Source organism: Botryllus schlosseri, chromosome 2 (genome assembly GCF_051294905.1).
Source record: "Botryllus schlosseri isolate E-star chromosome 2, Bs_hap1, whole genome shotgun sequence".
Classification (NCBI taxonomy): domain Eukaryota; kingdom Metazoa; phylum Chordata; class Ascidiacea; order Stolidobranchia; family Styelidae; genus Botryllus; species Botryllus schlosseri.
This window is the reverse complement of record NC_137237.1, coordinates 31047671-31069020: the sequence shown is the minus strand read 5'-3', so window position 1 is coordinate 31069020 and position 21350 is coordinate 31047671. Positions and strand designations below refer to the sequence as shown.

General features: G+C 41.2%; 1 protein-coding gene across 1 annotated transcript; it reads right to left on the bottom strand.

The window, feature by feature from the left end:
- Nucleotides 1-12568: 12568 nt before the first annotated feature.
- On the bottom strand, nucleotides 12569-13606 carry LOC145434667 (uncharacterized). Its single transcript, XM_080312008.1, has one exon. It carries the CDS (start codon nucleotides 13604-13606, stop codon nucleotides 12569-12571), a length of 1038 nt encoding a protein of 345 aa, XP_080168134.1.
- Nucleotides 13607-21350: the final 7744 nt, after the last annotated feature.

The window sequence follows — 21350 nt, the reverse complement described above, 5'->3', positions numbered from 1 at the left end:
GTATTTAAATGCAAAATATTGTAATTTTGGCACACATTCATGTTGGTTAACAGCAGAATTTAGAGTTTCTTCAATTATAACAATTAGCACATTAGATCTATAACAAGTGTTGTTTACTCGTGTACCTAACCAAGAATTAGAGACTGTTACAAATAAAATTAGTGTAAGCCCATTAGTGTCTTACCTCCAATGAATATTTATCTTGCATCACATCGAATTATTAAGTCACTGGGCAGTTTATCTACTGGCCAGTGCAATGGCCTGTTGGTAATGCGAACTCCACAATTTAGGCATAGACAGTTAGACACGCTTTCCTGTTCTTGGACTGATGATCTCAGGCCGAGTCTAGATCGTAAAGGCATAGGCCTATATATAACATATTGGTGATTCCACTAAGCTTGCTGATCCATAGGAAAAGTTTGCCTAGTTCGTGTCGTACCGCCTTTGTACTACAAACTTTGTACTACTCCGAACTCTACCGGTTTAGTTTGAGCAATGAGCACCCTCTGCAGAGCAAAATCATATCCACCAAGCCGTATGTCTTACGATATTCCTTATGCAGCCTAATTCAAGCTTAATTAGACTGTGGAACCTTATTACTCTTTAAGTATAAGGATATGTTGGATAGTAAAGATAATTTGGCATTATTTCAGTCAGTTTTCCAATATTGTACGATTGACCTAAAAGCCATCCGCAGTTGGCTACCCGGGCCGATATAACTGTGTTACTCATGAATCTTATGTGAGTAATAATGATTATTCAAGAAGGTGAAAGTGTTGGCTTTGACAACACAAGGATGCCGAACGTTGTTATTGAAAGATATGCTGATTTGTGTACTGCATAGATAAGAAGTGAATGAAGCCCAAGCTTATCCATAAACAACAGTCATCAATTACTCGGATTGTGTGGATTTGTATAGCAATGCATTCCTGATTTTAACGCCCACCTACCAGCTACCATCCAATCGTCTAACATTAAGGTTACCATATTTTGGAATCGGGAAAGTAGGACACTATTTCAAAATTTTCAAACACAGAATACCAGTGGAAAATCCTGAAAAAGTGGTAAATTTTTACCACTTCGTAGTCGGTTGACTAAAATAAAAAAAGGTCAACTTTCGCTCAGCTCCCGAAATACCCTCCAGCGCGTCACTTCGGTGCTGATTTACGGCATCTCAGTCGAATTTTGCTATAAATTTGACCCTAATTCCTAAAAAAAAGAGGACAAAATCTTAAAAAGAAGGACATTTAGGCGTTCTGGGAGGAAATTTTCAAAAACCCGAAAAAGGAGGACGTATGGTAACTCTATCTAACATACCTTAGTAAGCGAAGCATCTTTTCTAATGTTGTCAGAAAAATGAACCAAAGGTGCTAGTCCAGGGGTGGGCAAACTTTTGGGCTCACGCGCCGCATTCAACATTTAAATCCATTCGCGGGGCGCACTATCCTAAATTGACATTATTATGTAAAAGGAAATATTGGTATTTAATCATAAAGCATTGGTTCTTAAACTATATTAGAGACGCCGTCCTTTATGATAGTGAAAAATATCGCGTCCCCTTCATCGTGATATCACAAAATATCCAAGAGAGATATCAGAATGCTAGCAATCCCAACGGATAATTTGATGGCATTAAAGGTTTGGGTCTGTTAAAAACGGAAGAATGATCAAATATGAAATATGGACAATAGACAGAGCAATAACAAGGAACTGGAGACAAATCGCGCGAAGCGCGAAAAATCTTACAGTTTACTGCGGCTTTGCGCCTCCTTTCAGATGCTTCCCCGTCCCCGCCCCCAGTTTGAGAACCACTGTCACATAGTGACCGAAGAAATATGGAGATATTATGTAAGTGGATCGTCCTCACCGATAACCATAAACAGAGCATTCCACATCTAAATCCATTCGCCTGCAGCACTATATAAAATTGGGATTATAAACCCAAACGCAATTATTGGTATTTGATTATATAGTGAGGATGTGGAAGTTATGTATATATTATATTTAAAACCAACCAACCATTGATTTGAGGATATGGTAGGCTACACGCATCAGAAACATTGGGCGAGATTTCATAAGCTGCTGGTCAACCTCGATATAACCAATTATCAAAACTAGGGATAAAGTCGTTTGTCCCGATTCTTAGAAGAGGATGTAGATTTGAAGCTGTGAGCAGTGATCTCTTTATAGACCTACTTATTGTACTTTTGGTTCAACACCAGTACACAGAATGCTGACAGCGTTATAACCATGTTAGCTTCAAATATGTTATATATAGATTTTATAAATAGAAATAGGCCTACTTCTGCACATACAGACAACGAATCTACCTATTACATGCGCGAATCGGTTTTTCCAAGTACAACATTAAAAGTAAAAAACTTGCTGGAGTGTTCAATGTAAAATCACCCTCATGATCCGTAAGTCATTCCCATTTTGACTTTATGTAATGTTCAGCAATTGAAACCTCTTAAAATGCGTGGGCCTTGAGGTCTGGCGATCGCACCAGCAATGAAATAAAAATATAACAGTAAGAATATAACCTATAATTATCATGGTGAAATATAATGAGAAAAGGTTTAATTGAGTCCCTGCAGAAATTAGATTTTTACTGCGCATTTTCAATACTTTAAATATGATTCTTGAGCCTTTCGCGGGCCGTAGTTTGCCCACCCATGTGCTAGTCGCAACATTGATGCTACGATTCAAGTGTAGTTTCACTATTTTGTGCGTTCTAAATGCAATCACATTCACATGGCGATGGCGTAACATGTGGATTTAGGGGCAAAGTGACATCGTAGCGAGTGAATATTGTTCTTGGGTTCACCCTTTAAGCTTCCAAGGAAATCACTGCACGATACCCCCGGAAAATGCAACGAACTTCTTGAGAACAATGGGAGTGCGATATCTTTGATTTTTATACTGCAGTGATTTTTGTGCTTGATTAGTCAATAATACGATACGCTGAATGCAAAACAATGAAGCTCTGTACCTCCAAGAAGCTCTTCGAAGACAAAAGTGATAAGTTTCTTCATTTTCTTTTCGTGTGCTAAATTTCGGCTGACTGGTGCGAATGAAATAATTTTTCAAAAAAAAAGTGCGAATGTAGCTCAAAAAGGTTGAAAAGCACTGGGCTGAACTTCTGGGGGGCTTCGCCCCCACACTCCCCTCTGGCGATACCCTGTTTACCGCTATTTATGATATGTGTTGGGAGTTTGTTTAGTGAATCAGCTTTTGTCGCCTATAAGCGCGCGAAGCGCGGGAAATTTCTAGAATTAATGACTGAATCGGTCAGTATGGTCGGGAATTGCATATATATTGTTATCAATTTTTATCTTCTCTCTGCTCACGTAATCAGATTTGCCGGTAGAGCTGAGTGAGGTGTGTTTGAAAAGGTAGGACCACTCAATAATAATTAAACATCTTCGGACGTATACCCGTTGGTAGGAACAAAACAGCGCCTCGTCAGGCCCCTAAAAACGTGGGTCTTGGGCTCCCATAGGGTGATGAAACGACCCCTCCATCACGTTGTTCGCGTTTGTCACGAAATCATCTGTACTGTATTGTGAGCCAGCGCGAAGCGCGAAAATTCTCGATAATTTATGATAAAATCGGTCAATCAGATCGGCGATTGCATAAATATTATGCTATCAATTTATTGTCCTCCCTACTCACGTAATTAGATTTACCGGTAGAGCTGAGTGAAGTGTCTTCAAAACGGGAGGGCCCGTAAATAATAATTAAACATCTTCGGGCGGGCGGACCCGTTGATATGACTTCGTTTCATGATGTTATTTCGTGACTTCCAGTCTGCTATATCAAAAAATATAGAATCGCCCAAACGTAGGCTTCTAGGGCGGAGATGATAAAGTTTGATGAGCGGCTAAGTCGATTAGCGCGTTCCTCAGGATTTAGCAACCCAGGATTAGGAACACCGGTTTATCGTAGCGCATGAACTTCGTCGTTAATCTCATGATTTAGCAAACCGGAACAGAGTACAGATAACTAGCTCTCAAAAAGCAAACTGTTCAGCGTACTTACACTGCGTAGTAGGGATGGTGCGAACCTCTGAAAGGCGTGTGAAAGGTTCTGCGTGAACGCGAACGCGAACCTCATGACGTCATGTGACGTCATGTTGCTAATTCCAACCCTATCTGTCAATAGGCCTATCTACATGTCGCTAGATGTCCCGACAAATTACCCGACGTAAGGTTACGCATTCGTGCGTCACAGACGACGCAAATTTGTCGGGAAATCTGTCGGGCAAAATTGTGTCGCGAGGTTACCCGATAAAACAGCAGGGGAAATCGCGTATATCGGGTAACGGAAACGTTCGTCCAGAGGTTTTAGTTTGGTTTAGGTATTTCCATGGCTGTATAATTGATTTTAAGTCAGTTTTATAACATTATAAGTGACTTTTAGCACCAGTGGGTATAATTATATCGTCGAATGGCGATGATATGTCTAAACAATGATATATATACAATCATTTATATATCATTGGCTGTGCACAAGTCTATCAAACCTGACATGGACAGTGGCAGGAACTTAAACCTAATGTGGGTCGCTCTTGCGCACACATACACTTATAAGATATACCATCATATCATGGTAAATTGTACTCATGAAGTAGTTTGAAAAAGTAGGTTAAGACCAGATTTTGCAGACGTTTCTTAGTCAATTGGATATTGAAATCTACTTGTTGAAGCAGAAAATGAACGGTCTGAAAAGTACTCGAGTAGTATGAAGAAATGAGTTAGACTATAGTTTGTATACATCTGTTAGTCAATTGTACTGTATCTACAAGCTGCTGACGATTACTCCTGATAAGTATCAAACAAAAATATTTTTATTTTTATTCAATTGTATATCTGAGCATTCGAATCACAAGATGAATCTCCGTAACAAAGGAATAATGACTATTATTACTTCAAAAACGTGATGCTTTTTGCGATATCCTCAAGTAGGTTTTGCTGACTTTCACAACTTCAGAGTCAGTTTTAGAACCTGCCTGAATTGACTTGAAAAATTTAGAAATGACTTTGTGACTTGATTAATAATTTGCAATGACTTGAAGATAGTGACCTGATCCCAACTCTACCTCGTACTATGAAGTATCCACCTTTATTCGACACTGCGAGGCCACCTCCGATCACAATGTTCATCACGTTGGCATACTGGTACATCAGTTTCGTCTGAATAGTAAGCCATGCTACTGGTATTGGCAAAAACCTGTACAGTATGCACACATTTCACCTGCAAAAGAGGTCTCGATAAAAAACTTTTCACTACGTTAACGCCAGTTCCTGAAGAAAGATTGCTGGCGAATCGTTTGTTCACATCGATTTCATACCGCTGGTGAAGCATGACTCGCAACGCGCTCAAACGCAGAGCTCATTGGAGTTTCCAATCATTGTATATATATCATTGGTCTAAAGCAGTGGTTCTCAACCTTTTTCACCTCGCGGACCGGTAAAATTTTAAAAAATGTCTGGCGGACCGGTGCACTTCAAAAATTGAAATGAAGCCAAAATGTAAAGTATGCAACCGTTTTTTGCAATTATATGGTGCTAGAGCAGTGTTTCACAACCCCGAGTCCGCGGACTCAAATGAGTCCGCGGAAGGTCCTGGGTGAGTCCGCGAGCACAGGAATTTCAAGTAACATAATCGGACACACGTTGACAGATTGTCAACCTGGTATTTCCTCGTGTTTTTCAACCTCAAGAAACGATCATGGATCCTGATTTAGGGGTCTCAGGACATAGTTTTAGATTGAGAAGTCGAAAATCCACGGAAATGTCAATAAGCGATGTTTCGCCGCGTATATTTCAAACGCAACAACAACGAAACAGCACTACAACAAATTGATCAGCATTCCAAGCAATGTTCGTTCTTCTGAGATTTTTTGTGTCTTGGGCAAACCAGTTGGTTGCAAGTATCACAGGTAAAACCGGTATGTTTTGCACATCTGTAGCATCTTCCTGGTTTGATACCAAACATGCCAGGCATAAACCCCTATTATCGCCAACTTGAAATTTTCAAAATGCCCTATACATTCATGTCCGAGGTAGCCTAGTGTTCAAATTGTGATAAGCAATTCTATCATGGTCATACACTCTACAATTTTGGTCGGATTGACTTGAATTTAGTACGAATGGACTCGGAATTTAATGCTGAGTATTCACTATTCACAATTCACGTACCGAATATGCCAGGTTCAAACCCCTAGGACAGCTCTTCATACACACGTATGACAGACCGTAACTGCCGCACCCCAAACCCCATAATTGGGAGGGCGAGCTCGAAGGGGGACCAAAACTATATTGTGGGCCGTGGGTTTTAACCGGCCACGCCAACTCGAACCAAGCACCAAGTCGAACCAAGCACCTTGCGGTGCTACCTTATACTCATTGCCCACTTCTATTAGACGCATACGCTACTCTGGCAACTACGAATACAATGTGTGCCGCAGGAAAACACCTTGCAGCAACTATACTGGCCATGCGGAAATCCGGGCCGCAAAAGCACTTCGTTAGCCCACCCTCAAAAACGTTGGTCTTGGTCCCCCACAGGGAGATAAGCCAAACTTCCAAGGGATTCACCCCCAGACCCTACAGGTCGGTGGATGTTTTCACCTGTAGGCTACTTGTGAGCACATTCATTGTACTCGGCGCAAGCAGATAGTTTATGTAGCTTAATTGCGGCAATACCGAATATTATCGATCATTCATGACCGAATCGGTTTTCTCGCTGCCGAATTTTTGGCACACCCTTCGGAGTTCCATGTCAGCCTATACTTCATTAGGGGTTGGTACGTCGCGGCGCGGTAATGGCTGACGCCGAAATGCCTATTTCTATCATCCATGCGTATATTTCGGAGAATGGCACCTAATAAGCAAGACATTTAGGGACACTAAATCGCGCAAAACGCGAAAAGAAATCGAAAAATGCTGGAAAAAGTTTCAGAAAAATACGCTATGATTTAGGTTCATTTGCAAAATAATTTTGGGCACTTTTCAAGCTCGACTCCACTCCAATTGTGCGATTTTAGGTGCCCCAGTTACGGTCCTACACAAAATGAATCAATTGAAAACGAATGATCCCGCAAACTGCGCTGTTTAGCGATGAGTCAGCTCGTACCTGTTCTGTACTTGTCGCTCGTTAAATAACACGTCTTGAACTTTAAGTTAAATCGAACATGTTTCAAGCCCTACTGTTTCCTCACGAACTTCTGAATTATTTTAAAATTTGATGTTTTATTTATTCTATCAATGGACAAGCCTTCAACATTACATCTTGAAATTGAAGTATAAAATTGTAATATACCTTGCGGACCGGCAGGAATGTCGTCGCGGACCGGCGGTTGAGAACCACTGGTCTAAAGTACCGTACGAAACGAGCCTGATATGGAAGAGCCAATTTAGCTTCCGATACAAAACAACCCGCTGTAATGCAATGTGTAGTTTCGATAGATAAACCTGTGACATGTAAAACGGCGAATTGTCGGGTAAGCTGTCGCCATTCGGTGAGTCCCCCTACGTAATAATCAATGTCGGGTAAATATAATGGACATGTAGATTAGGGCTCTTCAAAAATGACTTTTTTTCTCAAATCGTACTGGCTACTTGATAAAATTGTTAGGTTACCTAATTTAAGCCTAGACACCAAATTTGGTTCAATTCCATCCAGTCGTTGCATTGCTACGACGATATAAAAACTTGAAACTATTCGGAAAAAGATCACTACCATTGGCGCGATTGAAATAGCAACGAAGACACCGGCATATGATTTAATGACTGTGCCTACGAAACCGATGGAGTCATTGAATAAATATTTATGGGATGAAGCTTTCTAAATTATCATTGAAAACATATTGAACCAGTTTAATCAACACGAAAACAATATTTCAAGCTGGTTTTAGCATAATTCTTTCGAAACTAATCATATAGGTTGAGAAAACATGGGTTCTTGAACGTGAGCTCCACGGTGATACGTCGAGCCCGTTGGACATTGTGTAGAGGAGCACACAAGCATCTGCTGGAATGTAAACATAACAAATGTGACAACTGCTGGTAAGGGATGGTGGAGGACGTTTGAGGCTGGCTGTATCTATCTATTGTGCAATCTGTAGAATAGATGGAACTTTGATCCAGGGATGTTGACTTACCACTTACATGGAAAGCCAGAAGTGAAATTTCATCTGCCAGACTACCTGCTATATACCGTACTCATTAAGTTCATGCAGCGATTCACATTTCACTGTAAAGTAAAAAAGCTGACAAATGAGGCTTTAATCGGTGGCGACAACAAACTTTTCAAAGGTTCAACACCTGGATAAACATGTTATGTACCTAGTGAATCAGTTGCAGAGAAATTTATCAGATGAATAGCTATACGGTGTTCTTTTTGATGAGGTGCCTGTCTAAGCTGGAGCTAGTGATGATAATGTTTGGAAATATATTTCACTCAATATTGTTCCATACTGATTCTGGGGCCTTTTTTATCATAGTACAGGCGGTTGTCTTCACTTCCTGTAATAAGTTGACATGTTTTTACAGGCAATTTAAAAAACATTTGAGTTAAACAGCAGAATTGCTGAGTTATTAAGATATCATTCAACTGCTTTAAAACGGTGGCATCGATTAGTTATGGAAAGACGCTCTCATGATATTGGCTTCCCCCTCATAGGAAAAGCCAGAACTGAAATATTTAATTCTGCAAAACTACCCACTACTCATGAGGTGCTTCAGAGATTCATTTTTCTCTGGAAAGTAAAGCAGCTGAAAAAAAAGGAGGCAGTAATCTGTGTATGGAAGGAGCTTGAATCATGTTGGAGAAAACTTTCAACGGGTGCAACACCGGGATACACCAGCTTTCAAACTAGGAAAGCAGTTACTGACAAGTTGGACAAGTTATGGGGTGAATATAGAAATATTCAAAATAAAACCCGCCCAGGTGCCCACAAGAGTCAGAAAACAATTGACGACGAACAAGAGTTTATAAACAAATTGAGCAGGTTGTTTGACATATCAAGGGCAGATGCCATGGGTCACTTGAATGAAGTCGATGGAAGATTTTTGCAGGATCAAAAAGGACCACGTAAATTCACATTCGGTACTGAAGTAAAATCTATACGCAAACAAGTAAGACGTAAACGAGAAGCTAAGGAGGCTGAAACAAGGCGGCGTAAAAGATCACGTGATGACATGCTGGATGCATCTACGTGGATATTACCGGACTCCGTTCTCACTAGCACTAGTAGTGACACAGGCTCTTCTGCCGCTGTAATAACAACTGACGATGATATGCCAGGTTCCAGTAGATCAAATCGATCTGATTTCGTGTTGATGAAAATCCCACGAAGAATATCATCTCTGCCTTCAGTAATTGCTGCTGCTGATAGACATAAACTTTCAAATAACGGATTAAATGATATTTTGGCATCCGTTATCAGAGCATCTGGCGGTGATGTCAATGAATTCATTTTAAGTGAGTCAACAACTTCACGGTGGCGTCAGGCTGTTCGGAGTAACTATTGTTGGGAAATCAAGGAACAATTCAAATTAGCATCAAAAGGAAAATATTTTACAATTCACTGGGACGAGAAACTCCTGAAGCAGGGTACTGATATGTTTCCCAAACAGCACATCGCCATATTGGCAAGTGCTGGAGGGGAATCAAAGCTTGGGACTACTGATTTACAATCCGGGACTGGATTTAATCAATCTTCAGCTATCGAAGAAATACTAAACGAATGGCAAATTCGGGATAATTGCTTGGCCATGTGTTTTGACACGACGTCCTCAAACACTGGCAAATTTAGTGGTGCATGCATTTTGCTGGAAGCTTTGCTGGGACACCCATTACTTTAGACGGCATGCCGTCATCACATATATGAAATCATTTTATCACATGTGCTCAAAAGTGTTTTCGGTGCATCAACTGGCCCAAAAGTTGATATTTTTGATTATTTGAAAAAAACATGGGATATTTTGAATCATGAAAATGAAACGAATCATCTGGTAATTGGAGAAAATGTTGAAAAGGGTGATGTATTACAGGCTAAATCCACTTTAGACAAGCTACGTTCCAACAGTAACTACACCCCACGAGATGACTACAAGGAGTTACTTACTCTTTCTATATTTTACATTGATAAGGCAGCATTTCCTAATTTCACATTTCGCAGGCCAGGACCTCATCATAGAGCGCGGTGGATGTCATCTGCAATTTACACGTTAAAGATGCTTCTTCTCCGAGACCAACTTGATCTTGACGAGTCCACTCTCATGAAGATGAAGCGTTTTGGTGACTTCATTGCATGTTTTTATACCTGTTATTGGCTTCAAGCTCCCCTCCCCTCGGAGGCTGCTGTCTATGATTTGCAATTTTACCAAAAAATGCTGGAAGTTTCCGTTGGCAATGGCCCAATGAGGGAAATTGCAACTACTGTAATTTCCTCATTCAAGGGCCATCTCTGGTATTTGTCACAAGAGCTTATTCCCTTTGCTTTATGCTCAGAAACTTTAGCCCCTGACGAAAAAGAATCACTTGCTTTGAAAATTTATGAATCCTTTGAAATATGTGCGGATTCCTCCGCAGAAACCTGTTTTTCCAACAGTTTCTGAAGAAACAAGACTTCATCATCTGGTCGGTGACAGATCAACCATACTTTTTAAACAAATGAAATTCAGTTTAGATGCCATGGAATTTCTTAAGCATCCATCGACAACGTGGCTTCAATTTTCCAAGTATAGGTACCTTGAAAATGTAGTGAGATCTTTAAAAGTTGTGAATGATCCTGCAGAAAGAGGAATTCGTCTCCTTGAGGAGTACAAAGACATCCTCACGCATGACTCATATGAAAGGAATGTAATAATGCAGTGCGTTGAAAACAGTCGCAAGCTTCGCTCAGATTTCAAAAAATCCTCATTGGCACATAAATAATTTGAAATTGGTGAATATGATGTCAATGTGCTAAATAAATTATACTTTTACGCTTTTCAATATTGTATCTGGTCGTTTTTGTATTATTGTTTCTTTGGTGAAAATACATTGCGGTAACTTTTTCGTTTGATAAAATACACTTCATTCAATGGAATTGGTGTCATTTGAAATATCCATCTGGCTTCCAGGTAATTTTTAAACCTCAAGACATCTAAAAATGTTAGGCAATACTTCTCGTTCAACCATACTGAGCAACGTTTTTTTTTAAATATAAGTTTTTTTCCCCTACGTAGTACCTACCTTACTTTACTCTTCTTGTAGATATAGAAAGCTACCTTCGATACAGATTATTTCTGTGACTCCGTCATTTTCATAGGCACAGGCATTCAAGTATATACCGCTTGCACAGTGGCTATTTCAGTAACACTGATTCTAGTGAATGATGGTATTTTTCGGAAAAATTTCCAAGTTTTTAAATTGCCGTAGCAATGCGGCTACTGGCTAGAATTGAACCAAATTTGGTGTGTAGGCTTAAATGAGGTAACCTAACAATTTTATCAAGTAGCCAGTACGATTTGAGAAAAAAAGTCATTTTTGAAGAGCCCTAATGTAGATAGCTCGAATGAAGTAACTGCCTATGTTAATGAACACGAAACCTAGCCACGACTCGGGCCTCATAATGCCACAATGCTGAAGTACATATTGGCGTTTTAGACGTCGCCAAATGTATTAAATGAGGCAATCAAATTATAAAATAGTCCCATAAAATCAATACTTTTCGTCTCTTTGCCAGCAATTTCGACGAGGACTTAACAGGGAATAAAAGCTTACGCCTCAACGGTCTAGGCCAGATCGGACTATGTATTCGGCGCCTAAGTTGTTGTTATTTGTGGTATTCATGGTCTTTGTCGACTATACTATGGTCAGGTCATTGGTCATTTACACCAGGCCGATATTCTATATATTTTGGATTCCGTGTCTGCCGACGGCACGGCCCACTTCTAGGCGTTTTATAAGACACGGCGAGGAGGAGCCTAGATAAACCTCCAACACTTGGGTAGGAATTCTGGAGTCGATATCGGTCGGACTCGAACCCGCAACCCATTGGTGATGTAGCTGTGGATTGTACCACTACGATATCTCGCCATTCGGCGTGTAAGTATTGCTACACAGAGATGGAAGCGGGCCGGGTGAGCCGCACCCGAACCCGGCCCGAACCCGACAAGTTCAGCCCGAACCCGGCCCGAACCCGACGGTCGAGTTTTGAGCCCGTTTCGGCCCGAAACCAAGTTCAAATAGCAATTTTCTACTGTTGCGAGCAAATAAGCTGATATACTATTCAAATTTCGAGCTTTTCAACGCTTTCAATGCTCTCACTTTGTTTTCTTTCGATAGCAATCTTGCATATGGCAAGAGAACTTAATATATCTGAATGAGAATACGCTGAAAACAGCCCCACTGTTAACTTAGTTCCACCATCCTTTTTGCAAAATGTGAACTGTATTAAATGGTTCAATATTAAACTAAATTAAAGAAATAAAGGAATGAAATTGGCCAAGATGAGAAAAAATAGTTTGTTCTAAATACAAGTCAACTGTCATCCATACAAAGGGCGTTGCATTCACACGTTATACGAAGAATTGATTATTTCAATAGCATCAACAGTTACTGGAGCCAGTCGGGTTCGTCTCTGCGACAAGGTCAGACCGCACGATGAAAAATCTCTGTCGGATTGCGCACTTGAGCACTGGGCTGCAAACATCTTTCTAGCCACCCTGGAGAGCGATGGAAAGTCCCGTTCATGGTTTCTCCAGAAGTCCAGCGGATTGGGATGCGATGATGCATTTTGGTATTCCTTGTACCGTTGAAGTTCCTGAAGTAAGTTTCGCTTGATACTGTCAGACGAAGCGAGGCTTGGAGCAGAATGTCTGTCAAGACCGTCGCGAAATTGGGAGAATGGATCATCAAGTTCGATTGGTCGCATTTCTCTTGCTTCTGATCGAACATAGTCTTGATTTCCTGGGCTATTGTCGGCAACCTTTTCCATGTGTTCAATTACCCATTTATCAATGTCCGAGAGCAATCTTATCTTGAATGAGACCTCTTCATTACTAATAAGTGGCAGAAATTCAAATCGTTTGAAATTTGGATCGAGAAAGGTTATAGCTAGCCAGTGATGGGCCTTCAGCGAAGATTTAAAATATACTGTGTCCAAAAGTTGTCCACGTTCTGTCTTCATGGCCTTGATAACGGGATAGTCATTCTGGCAAGGTTTTGCAAGTTCAAACGCCTTATAATACGCTAGCACGGCGTAGCCTATCGTTGGTTTGGAATTAAATTGCATAACATCAAATATATCGCCGAATGGTTTCATGAATTGTAAAATTTCCGCCTTCATTCTTCGATTAACAGATGCTATGAGCTGCATGCGGTCTCTGTGTGGTTCTGAAAGAATGCGCACCAAAGCTTCATAACTTTCGTTGATGGAATATGCTCTATCAATATAGCCTTGCCATCTCCGAGTTGACGAGCCTTTTTTCAACGACACGGGCAGTTGTTCCTGCACACCGGAGGCTTGATTACAATACTTTACCAGAGAAGATGCATTGTTATCGTAATCGAGCAATTCTGACTGTGAAGTGCATACCCGTGACCACATGGTTGAGAAGCAAGTGTGTAGCCTGTGCCATACAGTCAAGGCGTGCGGACGTTTCCAACATTCCTACTCGAAAGGCAGCGACAACATTTGCACCGTGGTCGGTAGTTGCCGTAATGTTTGAAGCATCAATAGCATATTCAGCCATATTCAGCCCGATTCAATCCCGATAATTTTTATGACTTTGGGCCCGAACCCGGCCCGAGCCCGGCCCGGACCCGAAAAGCCCGGCCCGACTTCCATCTCTGTGCTACATTGATGTTGAACAGAGTGTAAAACAGGTTTCTATCCTTCCTACCGATATTACCCCACAAGGTATACCGCAGTAGCCAACACCTCAATCGCACGGATGTGGTCCTAGTGATACAGTAAACATATATGAGGTCAAGATTGATCCCGTACGCCTGCTAGATATTTACATCAGAAAACGATATCAATCTCATTGATTGGTTTAATAACGATCGTTTGCTGACTACATGTAGTGTATTTCGCTCGTGATGTTGTGTGATTGCGGGTCAAGCTCACAGCAGAGAGTCACTAAATATTCACAAACTGAAAGCTGGATATTTCGAGCAAACTTTTCTAACAAAGCAAAGCAAATTTTTGAGATTGTCTAGGCTAGGTGCATGCTCGTTTAGTGTTGACTTTTTATGCTGCCAGCGCCATGCATAGGGTGGTTCGTAGTATAAGTGCAATAATCTCAAACCAAAGATGTTATAATGAAGTGAAGATTGTTATATATGAAAAAGGTTCACAGTGCAGAACCTACCAAGGTTCTGTTGTGAACGCGAACCTCTAAATTTCCGAGGTTCACACACAGAACGCGAACGTGAACCTCACGTTCACACCATCCCTACTGCGTAGCATTCGTGCTTGCAAATATTTCCGATAATGACCGTAGCGATTGTCTCCTAGGTAACATGGCGTCACTCAACAATCAATCGATTATGTACGCACAATCGCAGGTCGGTGTATCGATCTTCTGTAACCAATTTCGTCACTGTGTATACCGTACTGATTACACAGGACTTTATTTTGGGTCACGTCAATCGCAGATAGCCAGGAACAAACGAAGTCGTTGACCTGTTGGAAAATCATGAGCACGAACCCACGTCAGCTCGCACCAGTAAGAATAGATTGGTAGACGTGGAAAATCCGTTCGGCTCGCATACACCAATTGATTACAACCTCGGGCTTATCATCGCGCGTACCTTTCTGCGTGCGGATTAGCGGTTTTTAATCACACGATTAGCACGCTTCCGGATCAGCTAACTTTATTATCTTCGCCTAAAATGGGTCCCGATTAGCGGTTTTTAATCACACGATTAGCATTCTACGGGATCAGCTATCTTTATTATCTTCGCCCTGAGAGTCGCACACGATTTCAAATTGGTATTTCTTCACTGGCGTAAAAATTTTCCCAGCGGGATGGTATTTGTCTTGTGAGGTACAGATTGCAAAGACAGGAACATTCGGCGCCAGTCATTAAGGCGCCTATGGACAATTAAACTCATATGTATTTTGTATATATAACGAAGTCTTTGGTCGGCATAAGGGCATAGACCCTTTCGGTCAAGGTTTTCTCGCTGTCGATCGTTCTGGCACACTTCTTGGAGTCGCATGTTATATGGCCTGAAACTTGATCGTATTTCTTGGTGGGTCGTGGCGCGGTAATGGCCCAATGCCCAATAATAAAGATACATGGCTACTTGAATTCGCGCCCAGCGCGAAAAATTTTTGAAAAAGTTGCATAAATTTTCAAAAAATATTCTATGATTTATGCTAATTCACGAAATAATTTTGAGTCCCCTTCGAGCTCGCCCCCCCCCCAATTGGGGGGTTTGGTGTGCGGCAGTTACGGTGCTGCTTCCGGAAAAGGTCATTGGTGACAGTGAAGGTGCACCTCGTTGAGAGCTGCTTTGATGCGAACAGCTGTGGAATGGGGACCGACGGCCGACGCTGCTGTGAACTGGTGCGACATGCTGTGATGTGGGGGAACAGTCGGAGAAGTGTAGCCTACTCACGGAATCGCGGGTGGTTTATTGGCTTCAGTGTGATATTTTATGCAGTTGCGATGATTGATATATGTTGATTAGGTGATTAAGATATACTTTTCAGAAAATCTAATCAAGAAAGGGAAGAGTATTGTTACGCCCTGGGAATCACATTGTGTTGTCATTGAGCTGTTTCTAGAATGTTCCGTAGGTAGGTTGCACGTGGGAGTCTTGGAAAACAGGGTTGCCAGATTGGCCCTTTCGGGGCCAAATTCGTGAAATTTGGCCCTTTTTAGAGGCAGTTGGCCCCAAAATAATAATTTGGCCCCTTGGCCCTTTATTTTCAATTTTTGGCTCTTTTTGGAAGCAATTGAGACATACCCACAAACTAAGTATTCAAATAAATCTATCTCGCAAATTGAGCAGACAATGTTTATGCCAATGTCAAAGATTCGAGTGGAAACACTGTAGAAGATTTGGATTTGTTTTTGTAGAATGTAGACTGTTTTGGAATTGTAAATACAGATTTGTGAACAGGTGGACGAAAAAGCATCGAACATGGCTGGAAGCTATGTAGCAGAAAAAGTCTGAAGAAGAGCACCCTTATAGTACTTAATGATTGATAGAAATTTCAAAGAAAAAAATTCAACATAACTGAAGAGTTTTTTGGTGAAAAACCTAAAAATTAGGTATATAAGTTGGATAAGTTTCAAATGTAAAGAAAATATTCTCTCAATGTTTAATTCAAATTCATAAAATTTAATCACTCTCATATTATAGCATATTCAGTCGGAAAAGGCTAGAAATAATGAAGCAGTTATTGTAGTAGGATCCAGTGTAGTTGCAGGTAGTGGATTTGGTGTCCTACAACAGTATCAACAATATAAAACTGGAATTCCAGGTGTCTATGGGTAATGTTGCAACGTTATTGACGTTATTGAACAATTTGGCCCTTTTTGGCCCCTTTTGGCCCTTTTTCCGGCGCTGTTTGGCCCTTTTTCGCAAAAGATGTCTGGCAACCCTGTTGGAAAAGGAGAAGAGTTCTTGGTCTGGCTGGGAGTGTGGCTGGAGGTGCTGGTTGTGAGCCAGTATGTCGGGGTTTGAAGTCGAAGTAGTAGTTCAAGTGGGGTAGTACAGCAGGAGGTGTCTGGGGTTGACAAGGCTACTGGGGCTTGTGCAGTGATTTATGTGTGTGATGTAGTTGATTGGGTATTGTGCCAGTGTATGTTTTGCGATGTCATGTCGTTATGTGGATATATGCGTATTAAGCAATGCGGATTTGTGACACCGGTGCGTGCGACAACGGAAAGGCGAGGTCCCTAGCTCACGAACACGACGAAGTTCCTGTTAGGTTTTGACGCGCCGTATCAGGGACGCTACACTGGCATATGCACGATAATTTGGATCAAGATGAATATCTTATGGATAGCAGGCCTAATGATGAAGATTGTGAAATCGAAGATGATTCAGAACGTAGAGTAGTCCATCAACACATGTTATTGATCTGACATAAGCTTTGGGACATGGAATGGAAATTTTCGGAACTTCTACAATCCTTATGAAGTGAGAAACGATTACTTGGCAAGGTAGAGAAGGTATCTCACTTTCGATCAGGAAAATCAGCCTTTTCTTCGTCGGCCTACTTTCGGTAGCTTTTTGTATTGCCGTGATACTGGTATTGGCATGATACTGTCACCATGAATTACTGGAGGGTTTAGGAATTACGATTTACAACTCAAGAGAATGGCAAATGCCTTTAGGTAGCTCAAAAAGTATCCTCAATTGTGCCATTCTCCAAAATGGCTACGTCTTACGTGCAGTAACAATTGCACATACTCAGTTAGTCTTTGTGAATAATACAGAAATATTGAATTGTTGCAGTATCGCGAGCACGATTGGATCATACGTGTCAGCTTTGAAATATTTTGTTTTCTATGTGGTCAGACAATAAGGATGCAGAGAACATGCAACCCTGATACACATGTGCCGCTGCCATATGTTTATGTTGGACAGCAGACATTCACAAAAACTAAAATATCCTCTTAATTTTCCTGAAAACCTTAACATGGTCAGAAATGGGCAAGGAGAAAATGTCCCCCAGCATATGAAGACGATGGGGATAAGATACCAGAGTAGGTTGGAGCTTACATATGTTAGCTGACTATTGCTCGAGTATCAAACTAGACAACCTACAGAATTATGGGTAATTGGCATAAATTTGGACCCGTGAAACTCGCAATTTATTTGTCCTGTAGAAGCAATATCAGTTTAAATCAACTAAATAAAGCAGTGTAAATGTTTATTTGAAGTCTTTTGATTTACTTTCGACTGCTTGTAGTTTTTGAAACGTTTTATAGAAGAAACACAAAATAATAAAAGTGGTGCTATTAGGTGGATTAGGTGGGTAGACAATGTCACGGGTGCCTAACCCAAAAACTGGACGTGATAAAGAAAAACGGAAGTCATTTCTGAATTCAGCGCCCAAAAGTTAGTCAAAATCAATAGTCTGATCAAAGTCAACAAAAATTGTGTTGACCAGTGTAATTTTAGTCCACGCAGAAACATTCTAAAGTAGGTTTAATGTTTTGAATTTGGAACAACTCTTCGCAGGCCGCTCAAAATCACTCTGCGGGCCGCAGTTTGCCCTGGTCTGCAATCAACCGAACTTCTGCAGGGCTTTGTCCTCTAGACACTTCCAATGTCACGGCTTCTTGAAAGCCCGACTTCATTGTCATGTAGGCAGAGGGTGTACCTCTTAAAATGTGAAGCGCGAATAAATTTCCTACTTCATGACTAATTTTTGTAAATAATATTAGTAATTGCATTTCATAAAATTGCTGGCGTAACCATATTTACCGATAGAGTTTAGGGAGGTGGTGTATTCGGCGGTTTAGGGCACGTTAATGATATACAATTATTCAATTATACATATACGTGGGGGGGTCGGTTATTAATTAATCCAGTTGTTCTCAACCGGTGTGCCGCGGCACACTAGAGTGCCAATTGGACTGCTCAAGGGTGACGCGAAAGAATGTGGTAAACAAGGTCGACTTATAGCAAAAATTAGGGAATCCAAATTCTGAGTATGACATAGTCGGTATTAATATTTTATCCGCTCAACAATGCGATATAATGAACGTAGGAGATCGAATGCCGAAACGACTAAGTACGGTCTCTCAACCTGACATTCCCTCAGCCTCGTGCCCGATGTAGCAGTGCTCAATCTTGGTCTTTCTTATTTCAGGCTTCCTCGCTCTTTTCATTCTCTTCTTTGAATTCGTCATTGATCGGGTCTTTCTCTGGCCATATTTGTAAGGTCCATATAAGCACAGCGACGTATGGAGGAGAATCGCAGATATTCCACCAACGCTTCTTAACTTGCTACTGCCAAAAATCAGACCGGGGCCTCTATACTTTCAATTACGTTGGAACGTCAACTCAACCACATATAGTAGCATTTGGAAAGGCGATAACAAAACAAAAGGTCAGCACCCGGACAATTTGGTCGTGATGTGGAAGTCTGGCCAAAGGTGTTGACCTTTTTCAGTCACCACCATCAGAACTGGGTAGAACATTGACATAACGTAATTTGATAACCGATTTTTCTTTTTCATTCATCGTCTTGACTAATTTTGCACTTAGGATAGCCTACTCATTGTTTTTAACATTCGTGGTATTTCAACATCCAGGGTCATTTTACATCACATAATTTCGTTCCGAACTTTTGTAGAACACCACTTACCGAAATTGGATGATGCGAAGGAGCTTAGATAAACCTCCCACACCTAAGAAGGGGCGGAGTCGACCTCGGTCGGAACCGTACCCGCAGCCCGTTGGTGTTGCAGTGGTGCAAAAACACTACTCCACTATCCCCAGTAATATAGTATACTCGAAATGCTAGGGTGCCGCGAACTATTTTTTCCTTTCAGAGGGAGCTGCGAGGTCCAAAAGGTTGAGAACCACTGAATTGATCTGTTGCATGTTGTTGTTTCGTGACCTCACAGCTGCTATATGGTTAACAGATATTGGAATCGCACGAATGCACCAGACTAAACAAAAAGAAGAACTTCTTTCGTGAGACACACCATTTCAAGTTGACATTTCATCACGGGGTGCGGCATTTTCTCAGATTGCCAAGACAGGACTATTCGGTGCCGACCTGTTCGGTATGTATATGAACAACTGACAATTGCATATACATATATCAACGGCGCCGAAATGCCTATTTCTACATATTAAATTAAATCATTTTTACTGGGAGATGGGGTATTCATATTAAAATCAAGTCGTGTACGTATCGCGACAATAAATCGCGCCAAGTGCGAAAATAAATTTCAAGTTTATTAATTCTAACGAAATAATTTTGGGCCCCAGTCGAGCTCGCCCTCCATTTGGGGACTGCTGTGGACTTCAAAGATCTAGAAGGCACGCAATTAGTCATCTTGAGCTATTATGTTCATACCACGTGATAAGACTATTCATGAGTTTCTGGAGGGTGAGCGTCGGGCGGACCACTGGTAATTACTTACTTGGTTGGAGCATGCTGTTTTTTCGTAGCCTCCGGAAATAGTTGTCACTCAAAAGATCGCTCACACATACCACAACTAATCAAAAGGGAAGTTGGTCTTCGGTGAGATGAGCACGGTTCCCAATTTGCATTCATTCATGCGGCGCAACATTTATTGCCTCTTCTCCCTGCATTTGTACCGCGGGACTCAGATTGCAATGACTGGACACTCAACTATTTAAATGAAACTACTGAAACCATGTATCGCGCGAAGAAAAATCCCAAGTTGAATACATATGCTCAAAGATACTAAACCTTGTATTAATTAACGAAAACTTTAAGAGTGTTTTTTGGGGGGTATGGCCCCTTTCGCCCCCTCCTTGCTACGCCAGTGTTCGAGTCGAGTTTTCAAGTACCACTTATTATCACGTTCAAATACGTTTAGCCTATAGCTTTCCTCTAAATACGCATATAACAATGGCTCTTCCTTTATAGCAGTGCTTCTCAACCGGTGGGTCGCGAAGCTATTTCAGGTGGGTCATGAAGAAATGTTGAAGTTCCTCATTATATTTGACAAATGTTTCAAACACTTATCTTCTCAAGATTAGACGAGCAAATACATGTTTGTCCCTAAATTATATTGCACCATAAGCGTCTCGAGCCACGTCCTGTGCTCACAATAATTCGCAGCTAGGTTTTCGTGACAGCCATTTTGATTAGAGAGTGAAATCGGACAGTGCGGTGTTGTGTATGCCTGAGACTTGGAATTTATCATTTCTTTCAAACGCTTTGCGAACGTTGATAGGGAAATGCAGCACTCCAGCCTGATTTTCGGTATAATCAGCAAGCAATTGCCGCAACTCAGGTTACTTACAACCTCTTTGTGTTCGATGTAAAAGACAACTTGTTGATTGGATACCCGCTCTCTCGTTTGCTGTTGTGTTGTGGTATTCATGATGCTTTTCGACTACAATGGTCATTTACACCAGGCCGATATTCTTCATTATGATTCCGCATCTGGCGACTGGGAGCACTGCCCACTTCCAGATTTTTTAAGACAACGCTTACGTAGATCGGATGGCGATGGTGAGCCTATAGATCAGGGGTCACCAACCTTTTTGCAACCGAGGGCTACTTTTGCGTACTGATTGATGCGGCGGGCTACCATTTACTCCCGCCGTTTACCCGTACCACACTGAATTTCCGCTTTGATATTAATAGCACTGGGCAGGAATCACATTGTGTT

Coding starts and splice junctions, on each gene's coding strand:
- LOC145434667 (XM_080312008.1), bottom strand. CDS start 13,606: ATGTGGTCACGGGTATGCACTTCACAGTCAGAATTGCTCGATTACGAT.